A 13,549-nucleotide genomic window follows, 5' to 3' on the forward strand; every position below is an offset into this window, starting at 1 on the left:
CATTTTTCTACTTTTAACCATTCCTTTTTTCATTGTTTGACTCTTGATGGCATATATAAAGTCCCACCCACATACTTTTTGTTTTTGCATGACGTCACCTGGATGATACAATTAGGAGTCTGAAGTAAGATATATTTCATACTCCACTGCCATTTGAATTATTTTGCACTGGGTAAATAACGATCTACCACTTCATTTTTAGACATACAGTGGTAGTAATGTGTTTAAAGCCTCAAACAATCACACAGAATCTTTGATGATTGAGCGGTATGCAGGTAAAATGGGAAAAAGCTTTAACTGCTTCCCGTCCAGCAACATACCTGTACGTTGCTGGACAATAAGGGGGATCTCTTGATAACCGCTGCAGCTGCATTGATGACAAAGATCATTTTTTAGAGCTGGTGATTCCCTTCACAGTATAAGTAATCCTAGGTGACTATGAAGCGACTGGAAGACTTTTACTGGTGGTGGAAGGGGGCCCCGGTGTCCTATCCCCCCCCCCACCGCCTTTACCAGGCTCTCTGGAGCGGTCAGTGAGCCTGATAAGGATGCAACTGGCAGCATCCATTTCCTGGGACACAGTGAGAGGAACTTATGTTGCCTGGGACACAGTGAGAGGAACTTATGATGTTCTTCCTTCTGTGACTTCAGAAACCGGAAGCGACAAGGACTTTTGCTTTTTTGTTTACCTGGCCATTAGCCAGTGAAGCAGCTGATCAGATCGATCTGTGTCTGATGGGCTGCATTGGAGGCCAGAGGAGAGATCTGGGGTCTAAAACACCCCCAGATCTTTCCATAAATAGGAACTGTCGTGGCCTATGCTATAGCAAGGAATGCTGTTTATCCCTTGGATAGCAATAAAAGTGACAAAAAAAACATGTCCTCTCATGCTCATGTGCATATGCAAATGCATGCATCGGTCCTGCATGCATATGTAAATTGTGATTGCACCACGAATGTGAGGTATCACCGCAAACGTCACAGTGAGAGAAATGAATTCTATCTCCAGACCTCCTGTGTAACTGTAAAACGGTAACCTGTAAAGGTTTTTAACCACTTGCTTATTGGGCACTTAAACCCCCCTCCTGCCAGGACCAATTTTCAGATTTCAGTGCTCTCACGCTTTGAATGACAATTACTCAGTCATGCAACATTGTACCCAAATGATTTTTTTTTAATACAAGCTTTATTTTGGTGGTATTTGATCACCTCTGGGTTTTTTATTTTTTGCGCTATAAATGAAAAAAGACTGAAAAGTTTGAAAAAAAAAGAATTTTTCTTAGTTTCTGTGATAACATTTTGCAAATTAGTAATTTTTCTTCATAAATTTTGGCAACAATTTATACTGATACATATCTTTGGTAAAAATAACCCAAATTGGTGGCTATTTGCTCTGTGTGAAAGTTATAGTGTCTACAAGCTATGATGCAAATCATAAAACATTGATCACATCTGATGTTCTAGCAGCCTCTCTCATTTCTTGAGCCAGGAAAGTACAACTGACCCCCAAATGACCCCTTTTTGGAAAGTAGACATTCCAGTGTGTTTAGTAAGAGGCATGGTGAGTTTTTTGAAGTTGTAATTTTTTTCCACAATTCTTTGCAAAATTAAGATTTTTTTTCTTTTTCTACATGATCACACCGATCGCGTAGTAAATGGCCGCTGTGATTGGCTGTGTCTAAGGGACATGGCCAGCACAGATTTTCCCCGATGCACAACAAATAGGAGAAGGATGTAATGGAAGTAGGGTAACTGGTTTACATGTTTCAATAGCTCTTCATTTGTATATTGTCTGCTTTTAAATTAGTGGCGATGTTATCGCTGGGCCTCTCTGATTCTCTGTGCAATGCAGGCAGATCATGGCTGCTGAGAGACGTCAGCAGGGTACATACATAACTTCCTGAATATAAGCAGTAGGCTGCCTCTTGAGTTATGTAAATATAAAAATGCCTTGATGGGAGGATGTCATTCTGGAGGAATTGGATTCGCTCATCCCTACTAAAAATCACAGGTCACTGCCCCGTGTCCAAGTATGCAGATTATTAACATTATTATTGCTGGGAGAGAGTACAGACCTTTTACTGTCCTAGTTCTCTCCTCCCTGGCCTCATGTCACCTATTCTGTTAAGCCACCTCTGATTGAAAAAGTGACAAATGACTGACCATACATGATGTGTAAATCATATTGATTGTCTTCCATCATTGGGAAAATGCCAGAAAGTTCCCAGGTCTGATAAACATTTCAAATACTTTACCCTGGTTACTGATTCAAAGTCTAAATCCATTTATTTCCTATCATAGGCAGTATTTCTAACGAAAGAAGATGTTGATGCTGACCAGAATCTCGGACACCCAATGTTTTCAGATGCTATGGTAATGGTTCAACCTCACTACTCAGAAAGTCAAAGCTTCCTGAATTTGGAAACTAGAGGAAGAGACGAACTGCCATGTGACTCTGATCTATCAGTGAATGTGGATTATTACATCAATAAGGATCAGTTGGATAGTAAAACAGACCACATCTCATTCTTCTACTTTGTAAGTTTCATTTTTCTTGTAGCATTTCGAATGTAAAGATATCCTTTTATACAGTTGAAAAAAGTATATCCATGTACGGAGACTGGTGAACCTTCTGTGCATGTCGGTTTTCATCTAAACAGCCGTACTGAAATGTATTTATTTCAGGTACTTGTACAGCGCTGTAAATTTATGCAGCGCTTTACATATACATTGTACAGTGTACATTGAAATCAGTCCCTACCCTCAAGGTGCTTACAAACTAAGGTCCCTAACACACATTCATACATATACTAGGGCCAATTTAGCATGTCTTTAGAGTGTGGGAGGAAACTGGAGTACCCAGAGGAAACCCACACAGGCACAGTGAGAACATGCAAACTCCAGGCAAATGGTGTCATGGTTGTCATTTGAACCAGTGACCCTTTTTGCTGCTAGGTGAAAGTGCTAACCACTACACTACCATGCTGCCCAAATATGGCCAGACCATTTTTTGTGAATTTCCTTTATTTTTTATTTTCCATTACAACTTTTGGTTTGTAAACCAAACTATACATTTTCTGAAAGCAAAGTACTGGTAGAATACAAAGAAGGGGCCACTGGTTTTGTTCGGTTCCACGATAGTTGTGTAAATGTTTATCAAAGTGATATTTTCGCTAAAAATGCATACAATCAAACACAGCAAAACGTACAGAATTCTGGCAAAGTCCACTGGCAAGAAAAATTTTGCCCAGGGTCCAATCAAGATGGCCCTGGGTTACGTGCATATAGGGATTTATGAGAAGCACAATTTGCATCCAGGATGGGAAATTACATTTGTACAGCTGCAGTATCTCTTAGCCTGTCATTGACTTTCACATGCTGGTGTTGCCTGTGGCTGTACGCAAACACTTGTGACTCCTCTGATCAGCAATGTGCACAGTATGTAATTGAGGTCTTGGGGCTCCATCACATGGGTGCTGTGGCCTGTACATAATAATGGGTGGTTTGTTTATGCAGCTGGAGCTGCACACAGACAGCCAATGTTAGTCTTTTGGAATAAAAAAAACAAAGAAAAAAATGAATAATTTTTCCTAAAATAACCAAAATAATATCCAATATTACGTAAACAAAAGTCCATAGTGTAAGTCTATAAGTGCTGGTTCACACAGGGGAGGCATCGCCCGACTCTTGTCCAACTCTGAAGCCACCCCGTACAGCACGACTTCAACATGGCTTACAAAACAACTCGTATAGAAGTCAATGCAAGCCGCTCCACAGTCACCACAAAGTAGTACAGGAACCTTTTTGAATCACTCCTATTAGAAAGGTTCCATTGCAATGCATGGCATGTGACCTGTCAGATGGTGAACCAGAACCAGAGAGGGGAGAAGCACCGACAGAGGCAGAAGACAACAGTGGAGGAGGCAGGGCTGCCTTAATAAATTACTTTAATATCCTGTGTGCTGTTTTATTTTTGACACTTTTTTTCAGGTGAATGGGTAGGGGTACAATGTACCACATACTTATTCACATAGGGTGTGGGGCCGGGATCTGGGGGCCCCCTTGTTAAAAGGGGCTTCCAGATTCTGATAAGCCCCCCACCCACAGACCCCGACAACTTACGGCCAGGGTTGTTGGGAAGAGGCCATTGTCCTCATCAACGTGGGGAGGGCATGTGGCCTGGTACAGTTCAGGAGGGAGGGGGCCTTAGGTTGGGTTCACACTGGTGCAACAAACGCACCGACATTGGGAACTCATGTCGAATCACATGTAAAAATCAATGTTTCCCTATGAGAGCCATCTTAACTGGTCCGACACAAGTCGCTCCAACTTTAAAAATGCTCCCTGCACTACTTTGGTCCGACTCTGATGGGGACACCTGATGTAAGGTGGCACTGTGATGGGAACACCTAATGTAAAGGGGCATTCTGATGGGCACACCTAATGTAAAGGAACACTTGGATGGAGACACCGGATGTAAAGGGGCACTCTAATGTTGACACCTACTGTAAGGGGACACTCTGATGGGGACAAATAATGTAAGGGGGCACACTGATGGGAGGCGCCAGATGTAAGGGAGCCATCTTATGAAGAAACCTGATAGGAATACCTGATATAAGGGGGTACCCTGACGGTGGCAACTGGTTTATGGGGGTAGTCTGGGGACACCCAGTGTAATGAATTACTCTGGTAGGGCTAACTTATGTAAGGGGAAACACTTTTGGGTACATTTACATTACCAGAGCGTGTGGAGGAAACCGTAAGAAAAGCACCAGAGAGCGCGGCCTGCACCAAAAAAAGGAAGAAAGGTACATACAATCGTTAATGGCACAGACTTGAGATTCGGACCTCAGCCATAAATTTTTTTAGTGACTGGACCTCCTTGAATTTTAATTCACTATCCCTGGTGTAGTACATTATTTTATTTGTCAAGATTCACAACAAGGCAGCCGTTGTATAATACATAAACCGCTCATAAACAGAAGTATAAAAACTGGTGATCTAGGGCGTGTTTAATTGTGTGACGTCCCGCCGCCATGGTCGTGGACTGCGGCAGCGTTTTACATGTGAGTCACCAGTTTTTATACTTCTGTTTATGAGCGGTTTATGTATTATACAGCAACTGCTTTGTTTTTTGCGAATCTTGACAAATAAAATATTCTGTCTCTCTGTATGCCTTACATCCATGTCATGGAAAGGGTTAAAGGCTATGTTAACCTTTGGCACACCTTTTCAGACAAGGGTCCCCCATGGGTAAAACAAACTGATGCATGTTTAAAAGTATTGATTACTGAAGTTGCCGCACCTGTAGGCCATTTTCTGTCACCTTAAGCCCAGGTTCACACTGACAGCGGGAATGAAATTGTGCAAGTTCAGCTGAACTCGCACAATTTCATCCCCGACTTCAGGGGTGATTTCAGAGACATCTGTGCAATTGCCACCGATTTGACATGCCAATTTGCTCCAATGTGAACCAGGGCTGAAGGAAAGCTAAAATACTCTCCTCTTTGTGTACATTCCCATCCTGGATGGTTTCTGGGATGCTGTAGACGCTGGACAGTGGACACTCGCCTCCACTATTACAGGTGTGAGCATCTCCCTGTTTTAAAAGCAAATGCAAAGTGTACAGCCTATTTGTCTTAGGTACATCAACCCCTATGTCTGATTGCTATATTGAAACTTGCTTGGGTAATGACTAGAAAGGACAAATAGATCTCACTTCAAACAATTAGCTAAACAACCTGTCCATCTTCCATCTCAATGTGTTTTCAGGCAGCCAGTTACAGAAATTACAGAAAACAAAATATATTTATTAATGGATCCCCAACTTCCATGTTCTCTGTCCTGGTCTGCAGACTTGAGCATAGTCTCCATAATATCAGGTCAGCTGCTTGTCTGGCATTCAGTTTTAAATAGATCCAACAAGAAAAGTCAGTTCTCCTTGTTAAAGTGGAAGTAAACCCTTCTATTGTTTTCAGTCAAGGAAGCCACCATCTTGGCCTCTAATCATTCTTCAACTGCCATAATGCTGCACATGTGATCAGTTATGACACCAGCTATTGGATGGTTTGAAAGATTGGTTGAGAGCACAACCAATGCGAACGTTGGTATTTCCGGCATGCCGGGAATTTAAGTGTTTTTTGAAACTGGGTTTACTCCCGCTATAAATGCTTACCACTGAGCAACATGGGAAACCATGACACAATCTATAGCATAGAATGACGCCTATCAAGAGTCTGATAAGGCTGAAAACCCCAAAACAAATGGTTTATGATACCATTTACTGTTCAATCTGCTATCCAATCCAAGTTGTCTCGTATCATGTAAACCGGAGCTCATGTTTTAAACTTTTGTATTGTATAACCCATGTCCAAAGTTTTTTGTCAATAAAATCAATTTTTATGAATAATCTCTCTTTTTGACTTGCCATGACACAATCTTTTCAGCATTAGCTACAGCATGGACATTGTGTCTTCATTAAGCTGAGCATATAAAATGTTACTTCACTTTTTTCAACTTTTACAAAAAAAAAATGAGGACAGTAATCCTGTTATCTATTGATAATACTAATATTATTTTCTATCCTGTTTTATAGACAAGCAACGAAGATGGACTTTATTCTCATGAAGAACATAAAGTGGATATCACAGAGCAATCAAGCGGTTCAAGTAGGTATAGCAGCTAAGATATAAAATAAACAGGATTGAATTTAGTCCTTTATATTATAAATGGCCCTTAGCATGGAATAAATGGATAGAGCAACTTTGGTTTAATTTAAGAGCAAAACATTATTTTAGACTTATGCAGCCCTTAGATTAGCCACCTGTACGTGATTTTGCTCAAGAGGCTGTACCGGGGTCACCGGTACCGGTTTTTAGAGCCGATGGTCGGCTAATCAGCCGCACAGCTGTTATAACAAGCAGTGGGAGGGGACGCCCCCCCCCCCCCCCCCTGCCGCCTTCTATTGCTCGTTCTGGCTCTCCCATTCCACAGGAAGACCCGAACCATCGGGTGAGACCTGAGGAGCGTCTGCTGGCTGGCCGGAAACCTGAACAAAGCCATGACTGTTTTTAACCAGTTCCGGACCAGACACTGCGGTTGTACTGCGGCAGGTTGGTGCGGCTGGCTGAAGCAACGTTACTCTACGTCGGCAGCGATGATCGGATTTGCTTCAGAACCAATCAGTCTCCAGGCCCAGGCCAATGATTTCTGGCCTGGACCTGGTGATCGTTTCTGGCGAATGAAGTCCTTCCCCTGCCTGTGTAAGTGTAATCACAGGCAGGGGAAGTGATGTAATCTGACCTTGTGGAACTCTTTTCATTCCAGAGAGAGGAGAAAAAAGACATCTCACAGTATGTTGCACCAACACTACACTAACACCAGTACACGTAGGTACACTTGTCACCCCCCGATTGCCCCCCCCCCTCCCCCAGTTAAACCCTTCACTCCCTGTCACAGTGTCACCCAGTGCAGTGTTCATATTTTTCTTTGATCACTGTACCGGTGTCATTTGTGACAATCAGTGTTAGGGTACTTAGCAGTAGGCCCAGATAGGTCTAGGGACCCCCCCAAACCCCCCTAATAAAGGTTTAACCCCCATATCCCTCCATCACCAGTAATCACCGTATTAGGGTCACGGGTGACGCTGGTTAGTTTATTTTTTATTAGCATCAGGGCATCTGCAGTATTTTACCTAATAAAAGTTTTAACCTCCTGATCACCCGCTGGGTAAATCAGTTAGGGACTGTGTCGCCCCAGGCAGTGTCAGATTAGTGCCAGTAGCAATAACACCCACTCACGCACCATACACCTCCCTTAGTAGTATAGTGTCTGAACAAATCGATATCTTTGATCTGATCAGAACTATATTAGCGTCCCCAATAGTTTAGGGTTCCCATAAATGCAGCGTTAGCGGGATCAGCCCAGATACCTACTAGCACCTGCATTTAGCCCCTCTGCCCAGCCCACCCAAGTGCAGTATCAATCGATTACTGTCACTTACAAAACACTAAACACATAACTGCAGTGTTCACAGAGTCAGGTCTGATCCCTGCGAACGCTAACAGTTTTTTGGTAGCGATTGAAGCAGTCGCTGACAGGTGCTCTTTTTTTTTTTCCTGTGAGTCACTCTAGTTTACCAGTAAATTTAGAGGCCACAATGTCCAATCGAAGGTACACTAGTGAAGAGGCCTACACGTTTCTGAGCATGACAGATGAGGGTGAAGAGGAAGTCACCCATCTATCAGATTCAGGCTCAGAATACAAACCTGTAGACAGCAGCGGCAGACTGCCAAAAAGTCTCACACATGTGGTATTCACGTACTCAGGAGAAGCAGCAGAATGTATTTTGGAGTTTAATTTCACATATAACCATTGCATGTATGAGCAATATATCATTTAGGGACAACTTTGTGTTAGTTTTATTTTTTTGGCATTTTTCAATGACTTGTGACAAAAAAATAAATATTCAATGGGCTCAACATGCCTCTCAGAAATTACCTTGAGGTGTCTACTATGCAAAATGCGGTCATTTTGGGGGTGGGCTTGTACTGCCCTGTCATTTTAGCACCTCAAGAAATGAGACAGGCAGTCATAAACTAAAAGCTGCATAAATTCCAGAAAATGTACCCTAGTTTGTAGACACTATAACTTTTGCGCAAACCAATAAATATACGCTTATTGACATTTTTTTAACCAAAGACGTGGCTGAATACATTTTGGCCTAAATGTATGACTAAAATTTAGTAGGATTTATTTTATAACAAAAATTAGAAAATATAATTATTATTTTTTTTTTTATTCGGTCGTCTTCCATTTTATATTGCAAAAAATACAAATCGCAGAGGGAATCAAATACCATCAAAAGAAAGCTCTATTTGTGGGAAAATAAGGACGCAAATTTCCTTTGGGTACAGCATTGCATGACCGCGCAATTGCCAGTTAAAGCAGCACAGTGCCAAATTGTAAAAAGTGCTCTGGTCATTGAGGGGCCAATTCTTCTGGGGCTGAAGTGGTTAAAGAAGAAGTATCATTCTTTTTTATTATTATTATTATTATTATTATTATTCTGTCCCCTATGTAGTATTTTGTCTCCTCTTATGAGATGTAACTAGATGTTAACCATTTTCCCTAATTTACAATATGTATGTTTTCTCTCTAGCTCTCAAAGGATCTTTCCCTATAAAGGTTCATCTAGATGCCAAATTATCCCCACATTTTATGTTGTCTGTCTATACTCTTCTGCCAAAAGGCGAAACCCTCAGCGGCATCACCTTTTTTGAAGTCTCTGCATGCTTTGCCAACAAGGTGAGTAAAAATTGTCATATTTAATGCAATAAAAGGCATATACTGTAACTGTGTCAGATACACAGGGCTGGTGCAAGGATTTTTGACCTCCTAGGTGAAACCTCATTTTGCCCTCTCCTTGGCTCCACCCCCTTTGCCCTGCCCTTGTATACTCCACCTTTTTAATAAAGCACCCATCAAATGCAGCCTCACCAGCGTCCATCAATGAATGTTTGCTTACTTCCATTCATTTGGGAGTTGGGACACCGACAGTCCTCTGCCAGCTCTGCACCTCTCACACTATGTGCAAATCGAGCGGTGGCTGCCTGCTGATGTTGACTTAGTTGCTTGCTGCAGAGAGGAGAGAGTAGGAACACCAGTGGCCCGGGCACCCTAGGCAGCAGTGCACCCTAGGTGGCTGAATAGTTTGCCTAGTGGTAGCACCTGCCCTGCAGATACACCACACATTCTCTACAAAAAATGTTTATTTTTATTTTTTTCATGTATTTTTAAACCAACTGGTTTCTCTGGGATAGCATGGTATGCATTATAGTCACTGATGTATTTTGAAACCACCTCAGTTAAGATTTGACCTAGCATCAGATATTTTATATTTTTCTTTATGTGAAAGGATTAAGACCTTCCTGCAGTCCTTTCCTGGAACATGTGATAGAGGAATTCTAAATAAAGTAACAGAATTACCAAAAATAGTATGGATCATGCAAAAATGGTAATACAGATTTTCATTATGCAGAATTTGTAACTTGCAATGTCAGCATGGTTACATTCCAAAAAGATACTTGTAAAATGTGCTTTGTTTGGGGTGTCTGGCTTCCGATAAAGAGACAACTAATTCTTAGACTAAGGGTTGGATTTAGTTACGATATGGATATCAATTGTATACATTACAGTTATAAATCAGAAGAGGGAAGATAGGGTAATGGGAAGAAAAGGGGTCTTACAGGTCTAACACACACGCATTCTCTCAGGCCCGGGTCCTTTTTTATGCAGACTTGAGGTCCACAACCCAGAATGGGTGAGGGGTGGTGTTGGTAATCACATCCTTTGAAGACAGTTGAACCAAAGGTCATAAAAAGTTTGTTCCTCTCCCAGGCTCAACTTTCAACCTCAGTAGGTTATCACACAGAATGTCCATCCAATTCATCAACCTTCAGACACCATGCTGGCCAGGTGTGAGGGGGCAGTTGAATATCTGCCTTGTTCTAGCCATGTTTACTGCAGACTGGCTGTAGACACTGTAATTTTCCTCACATCAAAGTCCTTTCAAAGCTTTGTTGTACAAAACATATTGTTCACATGTCCCATGTGCATTAATATCATTTGTTTCCATTATTACAATACTTAAAGTGTATGTATAGCCCACATTTTTCATTACATTTGCGGTGGAAGGGTTAGAATTCCTGTCATGTTTTTAGTGCTGTCTGTGACCCCATCGGAGAGACTTCATCTCTTGATTTGTCCTGTTAGCTATTGTCATATAAATAGGAAAAGATGGGAAAGCCAAAAATGTATAGTTATCCCCAGAGACAACTCAAGAGAAATAGGGGGGAAATCTGTTTGTTCTTGAAACCAAGGTGTAAGAGAGGAATTCCCCCACCTTGTAGATGTTCTCTTCCCGTTCTGTCTCCATAAGTGAAGAGAAATCTTCCTAATGTAACACAGACATCAAAAAATAAACAGGCAGTGAATTTAACCCTACCTTACTCTATTCAAAACAGAAATAAAAGTTTTAGGTGTACATATATTTTTTAAGCTTTAAAGTAACTATACAGGAATATTCCTTTGACCTGTTGGGACAGTCACACTGAAGGGATTTTCACATCCCAGCAGCAATTAAGTTATAATTCTTTCCCAGTATTATCGTAACACACATTCATTTAGAGCCATGGTGCTGCATTTATACAAGGGGTTGTCATAAAAAACACATCATTACCAATAAGACCCCTTTCATACGGACGCTCCAATCAGGTCTGCCTGACAATTTTTCAGGCAGACCTGATTGGACCCGCCATTCACTTGCAGGATCGGATTGGATGAAAATGGACAGGTGGTCCGTTTTTATCCGATATCCCATAAAGGAGAGCAGGGCTCTGACAGATTGGTCTCAACACAGTAAGTGGAAATGGACCTGTCATCCGCCTGCTCAGTGGGGATCAGTGGAGTGATCCCCCGCTGAGCAAAATGGAGTTCCCCTGGGCAGAAAGCCTGTGTGAAAGGACCCCAATAGGTTCTCCCCAGTAATAAAAATGAGGGCAGCCAATTGGGTCTCCTGTACCTTCAAATACCTGGCTGTGACTACATTCTCTGCATCTTTGGTGGTTTTAGCACTGAAGGCATAATATGGTTTATAGATGACTGTAAAGCAAATACTGAATTATCTCAATTATTAGTGGTGAATTTGGCCAAATTATGAGGTCTCATTTCCTTTTTTTTTTTTTTTTTTTATGAAATTAAAGAGATTTAGATAAAATTTTGGCAAAATACATTGGAGTCAACAGGAAAGGTGAAATTAAAGTGTTTTTTTAATGGGTTTAATAAGGGTGCAGCGGGTGTTAAATAGTTTCCGAGGGTTACAGAAGCATCTTTCAACTAGATCTGTTCTTGTACCAAACAAATTGTCCCAATATTAATCTCTATTATTTTTCTTTTTACAAAAAAGAGAATACAAAGAATAGGAGTTAATTTATAAATGTTTTCACACATTTTTCTGATTCAGTTGAAAAAAATATATTAATCCTGGGTTAAAGTTTTTTGTGCATCTTGCGTGCATTTTTAATATTTAATATAATCATACTTATGAATTGACCCATAGATGAAAATAAATTGATTACCTTAAATATCCCCCCTCCCTGCCGAATATTATAAAAAAAAAAAAAAGATTTTGTCTAAGCATCTGTCTGACCAAAAGTGAGCATTTCTGCCTGGTGAAAAATTCTCTAAAGATAGAATCAGTAAATTTGTGACAACTAATTTCTCCAAAATAAAAATCTTCACATCCCAATGGCGACAGTCACCCTTTGTATATTAGCATAAAAAAAATCATAAGATGCAACCATAGTGTAAAGCCTGTTTTGCCCATATATGCCTGTAAATTAATGTATAAAGTTTTTGCAATTAGTGAAAGATTGTTTAGTGTGTTTTTTTCACTTCAAAATTCACTTCTTAGTGCATGTCAAAGGTGTTGGAAGAACAACATGTAATAGTACTGTGATCTATACTGTACATATAGTGTATGCATTATACCCATGGATTGAGCAGGTGGCACTGTAGTGTGTATCTATGTTAATGTATTTAGAGGAAGTGTTATCTCTCTAAGTCCCTGTACACACGGTCGGAGATTTCGACAACCAAATCCGTCGGATTTTGTCCGTCAGATCTTGTCCGAAACTGTTGCATACACACGGTCGGACTAAGTTGTCGAAAAATCCGATCATTCAGAACGTGATGACGTAATTTCGTTACGATGGGACTACGTTCAGGCTAGTAGCCAATAGCTTTGATGTAGGAATTTGATCTGAGCATGCGTGACACTTGGTCCGATCAAAATTCTCTACACATGATCGGAGTATGTCCGATCGAACCAGATGGTCGGAAAATATTTCCAACAAGTTGGAAAATTGGGTCCGACGGATATTCCGACGGAATGAGTCCGATGCATACCACACACAGTCGGATTTTCCGACAACACGGTCCGATAGGACACATTCCGACGGATTCTCCGACCGTGTGTACAAGGGCTAAGAGCCCTTTCACACTAGCTGGCAGCCGCATTAGCGGTAAAGTGCCACTAGTTTTAGCGGCGCTTTACTGTCATTTTATGGGGGCTTTTAAGCCTCTAGTGGGGCCCTTTGGCAGCACTGCCCATTGATTTCAATGGTCGGCACAATGATGTAGTGGGTTGCACTCTCACCTAGCAGTAAGAAGGGTTGCTGGTTCGAATCCCAACCAGGACACTACCTGCCTGGAGTTTGCATGTTCTCCCTGTGCCTGCGTGGGTTTCCTCTGGGTACTCTGGTTTCCTTCCACACTCCAAAGACATATGCTGGTAGGTTAATTGGCTTCTGTCTAAAATTGGCCCTAGTATATGAATGTGAGTTGGGGACCTTGGATTGTGAGCTCCTTGAGGGTAGGGGCCGATGTGAGTGTGCAATATATGTGTGGAGCGCTGTGTAAATTAATGGTGCTATATGGGTACCTTAAATAAATAATTATATAATAGATGAGCATCTTAATGAGACACAAT

At 41.3% G+C, this 13,549-nt stretch overlaps 1 protein-coding gene across 1 annotated transcript in view; it reads left to right on the plus strand.

Moving 5' to 3' along the window:
- LOC143930663 (alpha-2-macroglobulin-like protein 1) overlaps positions 1-13,549 on the plus strand; it is a 177,732-nt gene that overhangs the window by 55,161 nt on the left and 109,022 nt on the right. The window contains exons 12-14 of the mRNA XM_077455162.1: positions 2,302-2,538; positions 6,596-6,668; positions 9,161-9,306. Coding sequence (XP_077311288.1) covers positions 2,302-2,538; positions 6,596-6,668; positions 9,161-9,306 — 456 coding nt within the window. The remainder of the gene's footprint in view (positions 1-2,301; positions 2,539-6,595; positions 6,669-9,160; positions 9,307-13,549) is intronic.

Source organism: Lithobates pipiens, unplaced genomic scaffold, assembly GCF_037356315.1.
Source record: "Lithobates pipiens isolate NorthernLeopardFrog02 unplaced genomic scaffold, aLitPip1_a1.2 Scaffold_25, whole genome shotgun sequence".
NCBI lineage: Eukaryota > Metazoa > Chordata > Amphibia > Anura > Ranidae > Lithobates > Lithobates pipiens.